Source organism: Mus caroli, chromosome 16 (genome assembly GCF_900094665.2).
Source record: "Mus caroli chromosome 16, CAROLI_EIJ_v1.1, whole genome shotgun sequence".
Lineage (NCBI taxonomy): Eukaryota > Metazoa > Chordata > Mammalia > Rodentia > Muridae > Mus > Mus caroli.
In genome coordinates, this window is record NC_034585.1 from 18,074,681 (window position 1) to 18,090,722 (window position 16,042).

The following is a 16,042-nucleotide window of genomic DNA, read 5'->3' on the forward strand; positions in this document are numbered from 1 at the left end:
TCATGTATACCAAATGAAGCTATGTAACCTTGTTCCTAAATTTAAAACTATTGGTCAAATACAGATGCAGACAGCCTAGCGTACAGCTGGGTAGAAGGAAGGCTGGTAGGGTTTTGGTTTCTGGGCTTGGTGGTCAGAGGTAGGACCACATGAAAGGAAGAGGGAGAAGTTGGAGAGAGAGGATACCATGGGGTAAGGGGTCATGAGAATGGACCCCCAGGGCTGGCCAGTCAGAGTAAGGGCAGCCCAGGCAGAACCTGGCATGTCATATCTCAGGGTTATTGGCAGGGAATTAGACAAAAGAGTCATAGAGGGTTGATATCTGCCCAGCTCTAGTGCTCATTAAGACTTATTATGAATATAATAAATATAATAAAGATTTTGTGTCTTTTATCTGGGAACTGAATGGTCATAGGTGAGGTAGAAATGTCTGATTGAGATTAAATATTTACTACAACAGATACCCTGGAGCTGAAGTTACAGGGAGTAGTAAACTGCCCAGGTAGGTGCTAGGGACCAAACTGAGATCCTCTGTAAGAGTTGAAAAATCTCTTAACACTGAGCCGTTTCTACATTTCCCCTGTTGAAGAATTTAAATGAGAGAAACATTTAAAGTTTAATATATAACAAGATTTAATTTTATTTAAATTTTAATTAGGTTTAAACATTTAATAATTAATATTTAAATGAGAGAAATATGTCATGCTTGGCACCAAGTCAGTAGTAATCAGCCCACAGTTCCTCTGCCAAGGCATTTTGTTTCTCCTCCCTCTTCCCTGTCCATGATGGGCTGGGCATGAGGCTTACTGAAAGGTCGAGCCTGTAGTCCCTGCCACATGGTAGAAAAGCTGAAATCTCAGTACCAATAAGCCTCAGACAGGAACACTCTGAGATGACTAAAAACCTCATTACTTAGAGGTCCCACCCTGGGAGTGTCGCAGATCTTTCTTACATGTGGGTGGCAGCACCGGGTTGTTCCTGCAGGCCCCAGGAATCTCTTGTGAGGCTTCTGAGGAGAGTCGGTGAAGGTCTATCTATCTCATCACTGGCTCTGCTCTTCTCCGACTCAGCACACAGAAGAGCCATGGGAACCTTTGAAGGACACCTGTTGCCAGGACTTGGCCTCCTCATGTATTCAATCTATTATTCGTCGCTAATGTCCTTGGCCCTACTCCGGAAACAGACGCTGCTCAAGCACCCCTTGCTCCCAAGGAAGCTGCTGGGTCTCGGGCTGGTTTCGCAGTTATCCTATGAAGCAGTGGTAAAGGTGGTTATCCCTGCTTTTGGCATTATTTGTGAATACTACTACCCCCTAGGGGTCAACCGTCTGAAGATCATAGACTGGAAGGACCCTCAGCGGCTGTTTGTTTTCAAGGACAACTGGCAGCATGTAACCATGTTTGGGTTCTTTATTCTCAGTGGCATAGTAGACATTGTGAGTCAGGCACAACGGGCACCTTGGAGTGTGAAGCTGGAGCGCGCAGCTGAAGCCCTGACTTTCTATGTGGTGGCACTGCTGATGATATCCCATATTGAAAACAAAAGCGTCTTGGAGATCCGAGTGCATCTTCTGTTTGTGTTGCCTGCCTTCTTGCTTGCTCTGATTCTCACTGTGGAGATCTGGGTCCCTGACAATGCCCCACTCTGGGTCCTCAAGAGCTGGATGGGACTGGTGTTAAGCACCTGGATGTTGCAGATCTGTGAGATGTATATACCTTTCACTGGACAGCCCTGGAGGGCAGACAACCCTACGGACCTGGCGTTTGTAACCATTTTCTTCTGCTGGCACCTGGTCTTAGGGGTTACCTTGCTGATTACCATCTATGGCCTCTGCAGTCTCTGGCACCGTCACTGTTCTTCCTGGACAAAGACTCTTGGGGCTAGGTACCAGCAGTGTCCTATGGAATCCAGTGGTGAAGAATTAGAAAAGCTCAATGCAGAAGCTATGGCACAGGATGGAGGTGTGTAGGAACAGGAGCCATCTCGAGTGTGCATGCACATCTTGGAGTCCACAGCACAATTCTCCATCCCAGGATCTAGCTTCCTTATCCTCAAATAAACCTTGTAGCTCCGAGGATAACTCCTTACTTATCACTTCGTTCCATCCAGGTCAGTCTCCCATCTGGTTCCTTATCTGTACGGTTTCTGGTCATTCATTGGAAAGAACAAAATTGTGCTTTCCTATGATGGCTTTTGGTAAATTTTCTTATTAAAAAATTTAAAAAGAAAGAAAGAAATAAACTTAAACTGAGTCAGTGTACTTCTGACTACTGCGAAAGTAGGGAGGAGAAAAAGGAGGTGGTTTACCAAGGGTTCCGTTCAGGAGAGCAAAGAGTCCTGGGTGGAGTTCTCAAAGGTGGGTGTAATAAGGTGATTAAGAGGTAATTTTAGGGCTCGTGAGATACTCATTCTGTAGAAGCCCTGGCTACAAGCCTGAGGACACAAGGACACAAGTAGTGTGTGCCCCGGGTGCCTGGGAACCTGGGTTCACTAGCCCTAAAAATAAAAAAAGCAGGCAAATAATTTGTACCGCTTTGTTTTTTGCTGTGATACAAAACAATTTGTTCCAACTCCTTCAGAAAATCTATTATGTGCATTGTATCCTGTATGAATGCTTCTGGGGAGAAACTGAAGAAAAGCATGGCCCTTACATGAGGAAAGTGGAGTCTGGGAAGAATGCCATGAAGTGGGATGGATATTGATAATATTTATGGATGTCTTCAAATGAGATGCAGACACCAAACATCTGGATGTTTACAGATGTGGTAGGATGGGAGGGGGTGATTGTCAGACATGTGGAGAAAGGATAGCTGGGAGAAGCAGACCCATGAAGCCACTGCATTTATCTTCCCTATACAGCCAGGAATTTGCTTCTCCGATCAGAGAAAGCTTCTTGAAGCACAGAGATTAGCAGGCAGCAGACAAAGCAGTCATTTTAAAATGCCATAGGCATCTGAAAAGAAGCACTGATATGCAGAGCATGGACCAGGGTCTCTGGAGACCATCAAAGAGGGGAGCCAGGGCTCTAGCAGTCCACACTGGCCATGTTTGAATCTTACAGAGGTGCCCATCCTCCTGAAACAGGATCCAGGCCTCTGGCTCCTACACCCCAAGCCTTCTCTTCTCAGCAGGGCAGGAACCAATCCAAGCAGAAGCTCTTTCCTACTGAAAAATCCCAGAGCCAGAACCTGCTTCTCCCTATGACTAAGAAACTTAAGCTTTGAGTCTCCTTGTGTTATACTGTGCTCCTGACCCTGGGGACAGTGTTCATATTATCATTGATAGTTTATATATCACACAATATCCACACAAGTGAAGATTTAAATCCTTTTCTCTAGAAATTGTTCTCCAAGTTGCATTAGCTTTGTGCTGGAAAGAACCTGGCCTTGCTTCATGCCACAGGCTCTGAGCACAGCCATGCTGTCAGGATGAATCAGACAGATCCATCTCTCTTACGTTGACAGCACATGTTCTGTAAGAGGTTAGTGTTAAACCTGTCCTTATTGCACCTGAGAGCAAAAGCATGGGATGTGAGCTGTGTCTCACAGATGGGCTGGGAACCAGGGGCAGGTGGAGGCTGCATGTTTGAGTTCCTATATTTTGTACAAATAGATCTCTAGGTGGTGGTGACTGCTGTAGCTGGTCTTTCCTAGGACCTTCAATGGCTGCATGAGACCCGTGCTCACTGTGAAGGCCAATCTTCTCATTCAAATCCTGGGTTTTTGTTTATGCTTTCATTGTTCTGCATTTTGTTCTTGAGACTGAGTTTCTCTGTGTAGTCCTGGCTGTCCTGAACCTCATTCTGTCTGGCCTCGAACTCAGACCCAAACTGGCTAATCCAGCCAAACCCAGCTGTCATAAAATTGCGGTCATACCCATTATATCAGAAAGTGGGCATGTAGGCATGATTTCTATCAGCTTGTCATTTTTGGAAATTTTCCAAAATAAAAATAGTAATTTAAAATGGGCGGTGGTGGCACATGCCTTTAATCCCAGCATTTGAGAGGCAGAGGCAGGCAGATTTCTGAGTTTGAGGCCAGCCTGGTCTACAAAGTGAGTTCCAGGACATCTCATCTAGGGATACACAGAGAAACCCCATCTTGAAACACCCAAAAAAAAAGTTATTTAATTTTAGAGAAATTTCATCATTAAGACTCTGATTACTAATATAATGTGATCTAAGTTGAACTTTGTTCCCAAGCTTTATCTAAGGGGGGAAGGATTTACAGATAGATGACAGTTACCTTTGAAAATTAAAATATGTTCAATTAAATTAATTTTAATTAAATGATAATGAATAAAATTAATTTTCAATTTAATTATTAAATTAATAATTAACTCAGTATTAAATCAAATGTTTGGTAATTTAATTATTAGATTAATTAATACATTTAAATAAGAAAATTATTACAATGCATTTTACATTTTAGATGTCTTATAAAATGTTGAAAATATTTTAAAACTTATTCAATACCGTAATCCCAGACCAATTAATGCCAAGAAGTTAGATGGGTGGATGATAAAGCTTATTGGTGACATCTCAGATCATGCTTGGTGACTAAGACAAGTCAAGAGGCTTAGAGCGATCCTAAAGATGAAGAAGCCAAAAATAGAAATCTAGTGTTGTGGGAAGGAACTGAGAAAAGGTGACCATAAGACCAGGAAATACAGCCCTAGGTTGTAGGGGGTGGGGATCCCCAAGTCTCAGAGGTCACTTTTTGACATGTTTGAATGTTAACTGCCTTGTCAGGCATAAGTGATTACTTACAAAGTCTTGGCCTCTATGGGAAAGTACTAGCCTAGCTGAGTACAAATAGACATAGATCCTGAAGTTAGCGGAGAACAGATAGCTATACATCTAGTGGATAGGTGCCTAATAACCCTTTCTGTTCTGATCCTTCCTGCTGAACTGTTTACCCAGTCAATATCCTGTTCCTGGAAACAGGTGCAATACCCAGAGACAAAGTGATTGCACTGCCCTCCACACCCTTCTGCTCCTAGGAGTATATAATCTGTGTGGGGAAAATAAAATTGTCAGCTTGAACAGAACCTCTTGTCTTGCTGTCTGTTCTTTGTGTTTCTTTGTCCCCCATTCTCTTCCCAGGTGCCCCTTGAGTAACTGTTAGACTGTCCTTCGGATCGGGACAATAGGCTCCTGCTCTCCACCAGAGCCAGCCCCACAAGTTAAGCCATAACCCACAGTTGTCAGCTGCTTCATGGAGGATCTTGAGTAGCCAGAATGTCCTCCATGTTGGCTTATTCAGTGATGAAGAGATCAAACCCAGGGCTTCAGGCAAGCTAGGTAAACACTATACCAACTGAGCCACAGTCCTATCCTTTCGAAAAAGAAAGATGAAAACAGACTATAAGTTTGACCAGGTGAAGTGCCATACTTTTGTAATCCTAGTGCTTAAACTGAGGCATAAAGATAGCAAGCTCAAGGCTTACCCAAGGAGAAATGTTTTGCCAAGGACTTGGAACTAGCCTTTGAACAATGCAAGAACTCAGTTTGGTCAGGCTCTCTTTGGTTTGTACCTGTACTGCACATTCACCCTCTTGTTAAAGAAGACATCTGGCCTGAAAATAAATGGTTCTAGCCCAGGTCCTCCATAAAGTGAGCAGTCTCTCAGCTCAACTCTGCTCAGAGGACCAGCTGAAGGTTGAGGCACACTCATCCCTAAAGATGTGAGCTGCTACCCAAGAGTGGAGTGCATTATATCCTGCCTTGGGATGGAACACATCTGTTGATAAGTCTCAGAAATTAAGATAGGATAGCAGCTTCATAACATAATGTGAACCTTGTCCCTCATCCTGGAGTGGCTCCAAGGACCTGCTCCTCACCTGGGGAGACAGAAGACACATTGTGGAAATGTTGCAAGTTCTGCTTGCAGGCCCAAGGAGACAAGTCCTTCCTCATGTACTTTTGTGAACAAAGGTTCACACACCCAACCTGAGAGGAAGAAGTAAGATAAATTGATGGCTTAACTGATCGCTTCAGTGATTAGGACATGCAATAATTACCTATGTGTCAGCTCTTGAGAGACATCAAAGATGAAACCAAGGTCCCTGCCCTTGAGGAGTTAGAGCAAGAGAATGGTTCAATGGTGAATGGAAGAACTTACAAAACCATGTAGACACACAGCCCTGTATGTAAACTACCTCTTCCCACACAGTGTTCACAGGTGAAACTCTTTTGCAAACTCACTAACGTAAGGCAGGTTGCATGGGAATATAGGATGATTGCAAGCAGGGAGGTCACATAGTTGTAAAACGTGGCCTCCCTAAGGAACTATATTTTTCCATGTATAAAATATCATTTTTCTTAATCCCTGATGCTGTCACTCTGTGAATTTGTTGATGTATGTTCTGTGGAAAGCACCACAGCCTCACAGTTGCCCAGCCAACACTCACACATCAGGGACTCTCATTATCCATATCCTACCTGTATTAAAAGAAGAAACAAAATGATTATGGATAAAACAGTGTGAACTTTCCATACTGATGGTCCACTCTAGTGAACCAGAACAATTCAACAGTGGCAACACAGTTGATTGAGTCAGTCTGAACTTGGAAGGGTTACCTTACTAAGATGTGAAGATCGAGAGGTAGAGGTTCTGGGTATAAGAATTAAAATTAATTTAAAGATATTTAATGACACACTAGGCTCATTAGCATATTATAAGAGAAAGGAGAATGACCATGAGGGAAACTGATAGCATGCCAAGCAAATTACAGGCTACAAAAAGGAAACTGACATCAGTATGCTGAGAACAGCATGGGCCTTATTGTCATGCTGACATCTCTGCATATGACCAAGAATAAGGTAATGATTAAATACCTTGGAAGTCAGTCATATACATCAACAGGTCTAGTTTTCAGTGTCTTTAATCTCAGAAGCATGCATCAACTTTAGAAATGTGTTTCTTTGACACTGTTTACTTGGTGTTGGTGGACTCAGTGATTGGAGTAAGTCCATGGAAATGGTTCTTCAATGCTCAGAATGCATGACCAGGTTTCTGCAGTCCACTGGATATTGTGGTCCCTGTTGTCTAATTGATAATTCAAATAAAAATGAAGTCACATAAAGAAATATAAACAGAGAGCTATTGCATAGCTGACTGCTGCAATGCAGGTAGATTTGCTGACCAGAACAACCCCAACAGGACTGTCAGTGGTCTTTGAAATGGTGAACCCTGGGAAAGATTCATATCACCCAATGCAATCTTTTCTTGATGTAGGTCATTGATTTTTCCTTAAACAAATTGGTTCTTGAAGATGGAGTGATAGTCTGCCATATTATGAGCAGTGGCTGCTCTCCCAGAAGACCCTGCTTCAATTCCCAGCATCCACATGGTGAATCACAAGCGTCTGTAATTCCAGATTCAGGGACTCTGCCTCCCTCTTCTGCCGCCTGGGAGCAACAGGCACACTTGTGGTGCACATACTATGTATGCAGACAGAACACTTGCACAGTGTCAAACCTGGAAATCAGAGGAGAAAGACCAAACTGTCTAATGAAAGCAAGCTTGATTTTAGAGATGCACCCAGGACTGGCCCACCAACTGTTTCATCCTAAGTTGGGATTTTAGATAGCAACCCCTTACTGGCCTCTTGAGGTTCTATTTATGGGGGAGAGATCAAAGGTTAACTGAAAACAGCTGCAAGGGTGTTTACAGGGGAGAGAGAATTGGCTGTTAGGTAATGTTAGAGAAATACTATGAAAAAGGAAGACAAGGAAACAAATCATGTCAGATTTAAGAAACAGAAATGTAGTGTCTCTCTCTCTCTCTCTCTCTCTCTCTCTCTCTCTCTCTCTCTCTCTCTCTCGGTGTGTGTGTGGGGGGGTTGGAGACAGGGTTTCTCTGTGTAGTCCAGGCGTGAGCCACCACCGCCTGGCTGAAACTTATTATTAAATATTCTTTTTGTAAAGTATCAGGGCTTACCACAATAGACTTCTTAATTTGCAAGGTATTGATAAACCTGAAAATTGTGAGGATAAAGACCAAATCCACAATTGTCCAATTAAAGCAAGCTTTATTTAATATTGGCCAAGATGATGGACACTGGCCAGGATGTTGGACAATGGCCAAGTCCATACTGAAGATTCCCAGACAAGGGCAGTGAATTAGCTTAGTCAGGTGCTCAAAAACAAAACAAAACAAAACAAAACAAAACAAAACAAAACAAAATTCACAAGGCTATATACTCCCCACCTTGTTATAATGGGGGCAAGTGTACTCCTTGCCTATGTTCCTTTTGCCTACTTGTGATCAACACCTCCTGTACAGTTAGGGCTACCCACCTTGTTTATTGAAGTAAAAGCACATGGCTTGTTATCTTACATGAACAACAGGTTCCAGTATTCCAAGAAGGTATTTGTCCTGTGAAATGTGAGGCTTACCAGTTAGAGGTATTTTATAGATCTCTCTCTCTCTCTCTCTCTCTCTCTCTGTGTTTTTTCAGGACAGGGTTTCTCTGTGTAGCCCTGGATGTCCTGGAACTTGCTCTGTGGACCAGGTTGGCCTTAGAATCAGAGATCTGCTTGCCTCTACCTCCCTCCCACATGGGAGTAAAAGTGTGCCCCACCATCGTCTGACCTCTTAAGCACAGTAATTTAAACTTAAAACATAACTTTAGCCTTCACAGTATGCTGCCCCCATTTTTTGTCTCACAACACATACAAATAAAGAAATAAACCCCCCAAAGACAAAAAACAAACAAACAAACAAACAAATGTAACTTGCTTCTTACTAAACCTTGCCAACTAATTGCTCATTTGTATTCATTTGTAAATGATATTAGTTTTAGGTTCAAATAATCAGTTCTTAAAAACAGGATCTCACTAAGTAGAGAAAATCATATTCCTCTGGCCTGAATTTCAACTGAGTTTATAGGAATGTGCAGCAAAATGCAGCACATACCTGAGTTTTCCTAGGAATTCTAGGTTCAATTGTACTTGAGAATCAAATTTGCACAAGCAGGATTTTTTTTTTAACTCTGTATGAAAGTCTTGAATGTAGCTAGGAGTGGTGCCATATGCCTACGAACCTAGCACTCAGAAAGCCGAGAAATGAGAATCTCAACCTTTGACCCAAATATGGGCACAATATATAGACTTTAAGTCTTAAGTAAACAAAACAGAATTTTGAAGGACACCAGAGAAGTTTTTGCTGTTCAGATCTGGCCCTGCAAAAATGCAAAAGTAGCCTATTCATTGTGAGTTAAGTTAAAGATTTAGCCACGACTCCAAAATGCTGCAAGGAAGCAGGTTGCCTGCACATAGACAGCTAGTATATGATGGCACACTCACACATCTCAGGCTGGTAATCCTAGTTTCACCTGATTTACTTAAAAACAGGTTCACAAAAAACTGGCAGGGCTATTTTAAGGTCTCGGTGAGACTGACTTGGGCACTCGTGGTTTGAGAGGCTTTTCTTTATGAAGTCTATGAAAGCACCGTCCTCATCCTACAGAAAATATATTACAATAATGGCCAGACTTGTTACATACAATATATGGAGATGTAAGCATGATGGGCTTGAGAGGATTCCTTCACAGCCCAAAGAGGAGCTTCAATGAGAGAGAGAGAGAGAGAGAGAGAGAGAGAGAGAGAGAGAGAGCATGAAAGGACTGCTGATTTAGTTCAGTACAGCACACTTGACAAAGACCACAGAGGAACTGGTTACAACACAGACTATGTATTAACTCTGTGTCCTGGAGAGACCTGCAGGGAGCAATTACCTGATTCAGGCTATGGAATCTGGTCTTGAGGTGCAGTCCTGTGTTCAGACACAGAGAGGTAGAGTGCCTCAAATCACATAGTAGTGAGTCAAAATACAAATATTAACAATAATTAAGACACCACCTGTGAGTCACTTAAGCTGCACACCACTTTTTACCTCTCCCCTGTAAATTCCAGTGTGTTTTTCTTCAGTATTTTGAACCAATCATTTAACATATGATCTCCAACATTACTTTAAAACGGAGGGTCTAGAGCTGCGATCCCAGTACTTGAGAGTTTGAGGCAGGAGGATAGTCCAAGGACAGCCTAGGTTTATGGTAAGATCTTGTCACTCACATAGTCTCTGAGCACCAAGTCTGCACCACCTGCTACCTACAACACCGACATTACCTGGGGTTCACCCGCAGGATTCTCCCCATGCCCACCATGATCCACGCAAACTTCATCGCAGTTTTTGGGCCAGAAAAACTGGTCCAGGTGATTATGTCCACGATTTATCTGCTGCTCCGTGTGTGGGAAAGAAAGAGGCTTAGTCATTCTCTTTATGAGTGCATGGTCTCTTCCTCTGCCCTGCCCCTAATGCGCTCAATTCTGCCATCTGGGGCTTCCTTTCTCTCCACCTAACATTCTCACCCAGTGACACGAACCCAGCAGGCTTCCACTTGCCCTGCCATCATTTCCCTGAGCATAAGCCTGGCAGAGACTGATTCCTCTCTGGAGTGGCTCAGCCTGTTCCAGAAGCTGCTTAAGTCTTCATATCTTGTGAAGCCCAGGCAATTTCAGAGAGCCAGGCTGGCTCAGGATCTCTGGGCAGAGCCCTCAGTGTCAGGCCTTGTTGGGTCCTTTGTCTAGGTTCTGAAGCACACATCACTTCTCCCTAGGTTATATATCTCTGACAATCCTGGGCCAGGACTGGACGAAGTTGCCCCTAAGCCCAATTGCCTGGACCCCAGAGGGCCTGGGGCATGAAAGGTGAAAGTTACTACCTGTTTTTCTCACTTGAGATTTTTTTTTTTTTACCTGGGCCTTAGAGAATAGGGGTGGGCAGGCACATTTTATTGGGTATGTGAAATAGAAATGTAAAACCAAGACACACATACACACACGGAGGGGGGGGGCATTAATATAAAACATGAGAGAAAAATACTTACCTTTCTGGTCCCCAAACTCTTAAGTTCCATATAGACTGCCAGTATCCTTCTTATACCACAAAGCTCCCCAAATACCTGCTAAGCCACTGGGCAGGGGCCATGAAAGTTTACCATCTCATCTGTCCCCACTGCCCCTGCCCACCCCACTGGCACTGAAGTGAGCTGCCTGAGTGCCTGGTCACATGGCAGTCTCACAACTCCTTGGCCCCTAGAGGCTTACCTGGGTGTCACTTTCTTCTAAAACAAAAAGGTTTGAGGTGTGAAACTGACTCATGACCCCTCCAGTCTGGTCCAAGGCCCTTCCTAGTCTCTGTAATACCAACCTACTGTGGACCAGTGCCCTGTGCTCCAGCTGTGTCCTGTTTGTTTAGCTCTGAGCCCTCTTTCTATATTCATTCTGCCATCTTCAGAATGACATCTTTGTCATTTAGGCGTGACACAAACATTTCAAGGTCTCCCTGTCCCACCTACCAATGGCTCAGAGGTTTCTCTACTCCTCTGTTTATGTATACTGTGGATCTACACAATAAAAAAAAAAAACATACAACAGGGTGTGACATTAGTCTCAAAGTATATTTATAGGCTTATATCATGGATAACAGGTAGGTAATGTAGATGACACAACTACATAGGAAACAATTGAGCAAGTATCATCTCTCTCCGCCCCCCTTCCCCCCCCACCCTCCCTCCCTCCATCGCTGTGTGTGTGTGTGTGTTTTCTTAAATACAGTTGTTCTGGTTCTATTCCCTCTATGATTAGATCTCACATCCATAATGAAGAACAAAAGAAAGCAGACACCGAGAGTAGGCACTATAGAAATCCCTACACATGAATCCCCAAATAGGGAAACTTTGATGTTGGGATCCAGAATGCTAGTAGGCTCTACTGCTGGGGAAAGGTCGGGGGAACCTTTGGTGTAGCTCTAAAGTGCTCTCTTGAGCTTGGGGCTGGTCATGTGTGTGGACACCCACACAAAAATGTTTCAAGCTGTGCTGGTAATATTAGTAAACTTTATTGCCTATTAAATTATACATCAATCGAAGAGAACAACAAAATCTGTCAGGAGTAGTACTCCATACACGTGTAATCTTCACATTTGAAAGAATGGACAGGAAGATAAAAAGTTCTAGGTTTGTCTGAGCTTCTTGTCTGAAACAAACAAAACCAAATGCAATAAAACAGCAACTTTATTGGCCTCCCTCCTTACCTGCTGTACTCCCTAGATGGTCGTTCTTTTTCTGGAAGTGATCTGGAATCTCATAAATTACCACCAGATTGCAAGGTCTAACATGTTTTGAAGGGGGACACAGTTTTGAACGTAGAGGTAGCTTTAAAGGCTGATGGTCTCTGGCCTTCTATCTCTCTAACTACACTGAATGCTGCAGCTACTGACACCTAAAAAACATCGTAATAAGTTTCTTGCTCATTCTGAGGTTAAAAACCATAGACTTGGGTGACTATCACCTGTAGTCTAGTGGGGGATTAGGTAAAGGATTAATCACTAGGGCTTTTTTTCCTCTCTTGCCCAGAAGCCTCACCTCTCCCTTATGAGGCTGGAGGGAGGTTTGGAGCCATAAACTCTTATTGAACCAGAGGAAAGTCACGTGATTATTTCCAAATATCCCCTGCCCCTGCTTTTTACAAAAGTTCACTAAAAGTTCAAACTGAAATTCAAATCATAAATTGAATAATAAGTTTACAACAGAGCTGTTTACTCCTATATCCATTGAGAGTACATGTCTGGCTAAACATTAATTTTCTCTCACTGGTGCCAGACATTCATAGACAGTTAAAGATCATGATTTTTGTGACTAAGTTATTAAAATTTTGTATAGATAAACCCAGTCAATATTTTATCCTCTGTTCTTGTACCTATAATAAATTGTTAGTTTCCTTTTATGACCTTTGGCTAATTGTTTTACTACCTCCTGAAATGTGTTCAAGGTTGTAAATGCCTGTTTCTGTCTCAGAAGCAATTTACTCATGATATGTGAAGATTGACAGAGTTCTAATATCATTCTAATATAAGTCCTATTCCAAAAGTGCTTAATAATTACTAGTATAATTTTAGGAATTCTTATAGGTTCATCATTAAGAATTAAGAAATCATCTATTTGTCTATATTGCATCACTACAAGACAGTACATCTTCATTGATCTGCAGAAATCTGCCCAGTGGGGTGGGCTAATACCTAGTGATTGTTATATATATTAAATAATAACAAAGAAAGGCATATCAGATGCAAGAAGGAGTCCTGAAGTGAAGTCTCTTTGGGACCTTTCCTCATAGAGCTCACCCATTGTAGACCACACAAAAATGGTGGATCACCTCCGGAAAAGCCACCTTAGCTTATCTTAGATGGCTCCTGACAATAGATTCATTTTCTTCTTCTGAAAGTGGTTTCTTCTGGAACTAGATTTGGACCAACAGGAGCTATAATCATCTCAAGCAAAGGCCTCCAGTTTCAGAGCTCTACACATTGTATGGTGGAGCTCTTGCCTTTTAGGACTGTGGCTGATGCTAAGTTGCTGTCGGAGGGTTACCATTGGTATAGACACCATGACCAAGGCAACTCTTATAAAGGCAAAATTTAATTGGGGTTTGCTTACAGTTCCTGAAGTTTAGTCCATTGTTATCATAGCAAGAAGTATGACAACATTTGGGCAGACATGGTGCTGGGGAAGAAGCTGAGAGTCCTGCATCTTTATTTGAAGTCAACCAGGAAAGACTGGTATCTTCAGGTAGCTAGGAGAAAGCTCTCTTCTGCAATGGGTAGAGCCTGAGCATAGAAGACCTCCAAAGCCCATCCCCATAGTGACATACTTCCTCACATCTCCGAATAGTGCCATTCCTTGTGCCAAGCATATTCAAACCACTCACCGACTACCATTGGCTTGTTCAAACATATGAGTCTATGAGGGCCATACCTATCCATAGCATAATGGAAAATATATTTAGTCCAACTTCAAAAATTCCCCATAGTCTATCACAGTCTCATCAATGTTTAAAATCCAATGTTCAGTCTCTTCTGAGATTCATGCACCCTTTTAACTGTAGTCTCCTATAAAATAGCAGATCATATACTCCCAATATATGGTATCACAGGATATACATTATTGTTCCAAAACAACATACCAAGAAAATACTAGACCGGGCTGAAGAGATGGCTTACTGGTTAAGAGCACCGATTGCTCCTCTGAAGGTCCTGAGTTTAAATCCCAGCAACCACATGGTGGCTCACAATCATCTATAATTCGATCTGATGTTCTCTTCTGGTGCATCTGAAGACAGCTACAGTGTAGTTATATATAATAATAAATAAATCTTTTAAAAAGAAAAGAAAATACTAGACCATTGCAAGACCAAAATCAGGTGGCCAAACTCTGAATCCCACATCTCCATGTCTGATGTCACAGTCCTCTTCACATCTCCAACTCCTTTCATCCTTGTTGACTGTTGTTGGCAGATCTGGCATTTAGCAGCAACAAACTTCATTCTATTGGGCAGGTTCCACTTCCTGAAAGCAGCTTTCCTTAGCAGGTATCCTACAGCTCTGACATCTCTAATATCTTGGAGTATTCAAGGCAACTCCAACTTTACCGCTTCTTTTTCCAATGTCTGGGATCCAAACATGATCTTCTGGGTTCCTCCAAAGGGCTTGGATCAATTCTCCAGCTCTGCTCTCTATAGTGCTCTAGTCTCTGGTTGACTCCACTCTACTACTACTGCTGTTCTTGATCATCCCATAGTATTGGCATCTCCATTTTGATGGAATCTTTTACTGCTCTAGGCTTCAGCAATAGCCTCCCATAGGTTCCCTTTACGGTGCCAAGTCTCAACTTCTTTGCATGTTCCTTTCAGTCCTGGGCCATCAACTGCAACTGATGCACCTTCACCAATCAATGGTCTTCCCTGGCCTTTCACAGAGCCAAGCCTCAGCTGCTGTCCATGACCCCTTCATGTCTTCTAAACCAGTACCACCTGGGTGATTCTTACATATTAACAAGTCCAGCTGCAGTGTGAGTTACAGCCTTAGCTATCTCTAGAACACAGCTTCTCTGTGCTCTCAGAGAACACTCCCCAAATTTCACCTCTGATGCTGGTCTCTTTTTGATCACCACTAAATTCTTAGCTCCAGCTAACCAGCTTCAATTGTCCCAGTAGTCTCTTCTATTCTTGACTCCAAAGTCAAAGAGTCACATGGCCAATGCTGCTGATTTCTGATGCTTGCTGGAATTGGACCATGGCCCCCTTGGACTATTATAGCATTACCAGCTTTCTGTTTTCCAACTGCCTAAACTTGATTATCCTGGAACTTGTTCTGTAGATTGACCTTGAAGTCAGAGATGTGCATGGCTCTGTCTCCTGAATTCTGGGATTAAAGGTGTGTAGCACCACACTGGACTTAAGCCAGTCTTTACCTAAAACTTGCTTTGCACTATGCTGGCCTTGAACTCAGAGATCTGCTTCCTTCTGTTTTCTGGGTTTAAAACCATGTACCACGATGCCTGGATCTAAGATTTTCACTATAGATCTTAATCAAAGTTAAGACTAGGAGTAGCTATCACAAGCTATTTGTGTTAATTTAACCCATAATGATATTTCCTTATGTCCAAAGGAAAACAACAACCATATCATAATAAAGCCTAACAAGATATAAATTTCCTTTGTACAAATGCAAATGCATACATTGAGCTGAGTGGGATCTTGCCCCAAAGACACCACTCCCTTAATTCCATTTATATTCTTGAACACAGGATTTAACTTCACTCCACTTCCTGGTGACACTTTACTCTTTGAACCATATGTTTTGTATTTTTCCTTTCTAAGCCTGCTATACTTCATCAAAATGATCTACATGAAATAAACCAGAGAGCAAAGTCTATTCTGGCTTCTGTGAGACTTCCTTTGCCAATGCAATTAATATAAATATCTTTACCTTAGCCTCAGGAAGACTCTCAGGATACGGAAAAAAAATAGCAACACTCTTCACCAAAGCATCATAAGAATGATTTCCAGAGTTCAAATTGCCCTCAGCACCAGTGCCTTCCACATTGTTACTAGGATGTCCCATTAAGCTCCACTTAAAGCATTCCATGACTTTCCAAATCCAAAGTCCCAATACCCAAATTCCTCCAAACAAAAACA

At 42.5% G+C, this 16,042-nt stretch overlaps 1 protein-coding gene across 1 annotated transcript; it reads left to right on the top strand.

The window, feature by feature from the left end:
• Nucleotides 1-1,016: 1,016 nt before the first annotated feature.
• Nucleotides 1,017-2,218, top strand: LOC110311192 (transmembrane epididymal protein 1A-like). Its single transcript, XM_021184435.1, has one exon. It carries the CDS (start codon nucleotides 1,085-1,087, stop codon nucleotides 1,967-1,969), a length of 885 nt encoding a protein of 294 aa, XP_021040094.1. The 5' UTR covers nucleotides 1,017-1,084; the 3' UTR covers nucleotides 1,970-2,218.
• Nucleotides 2,219-16,042: the final 13,824 nt, after the last annotated feature.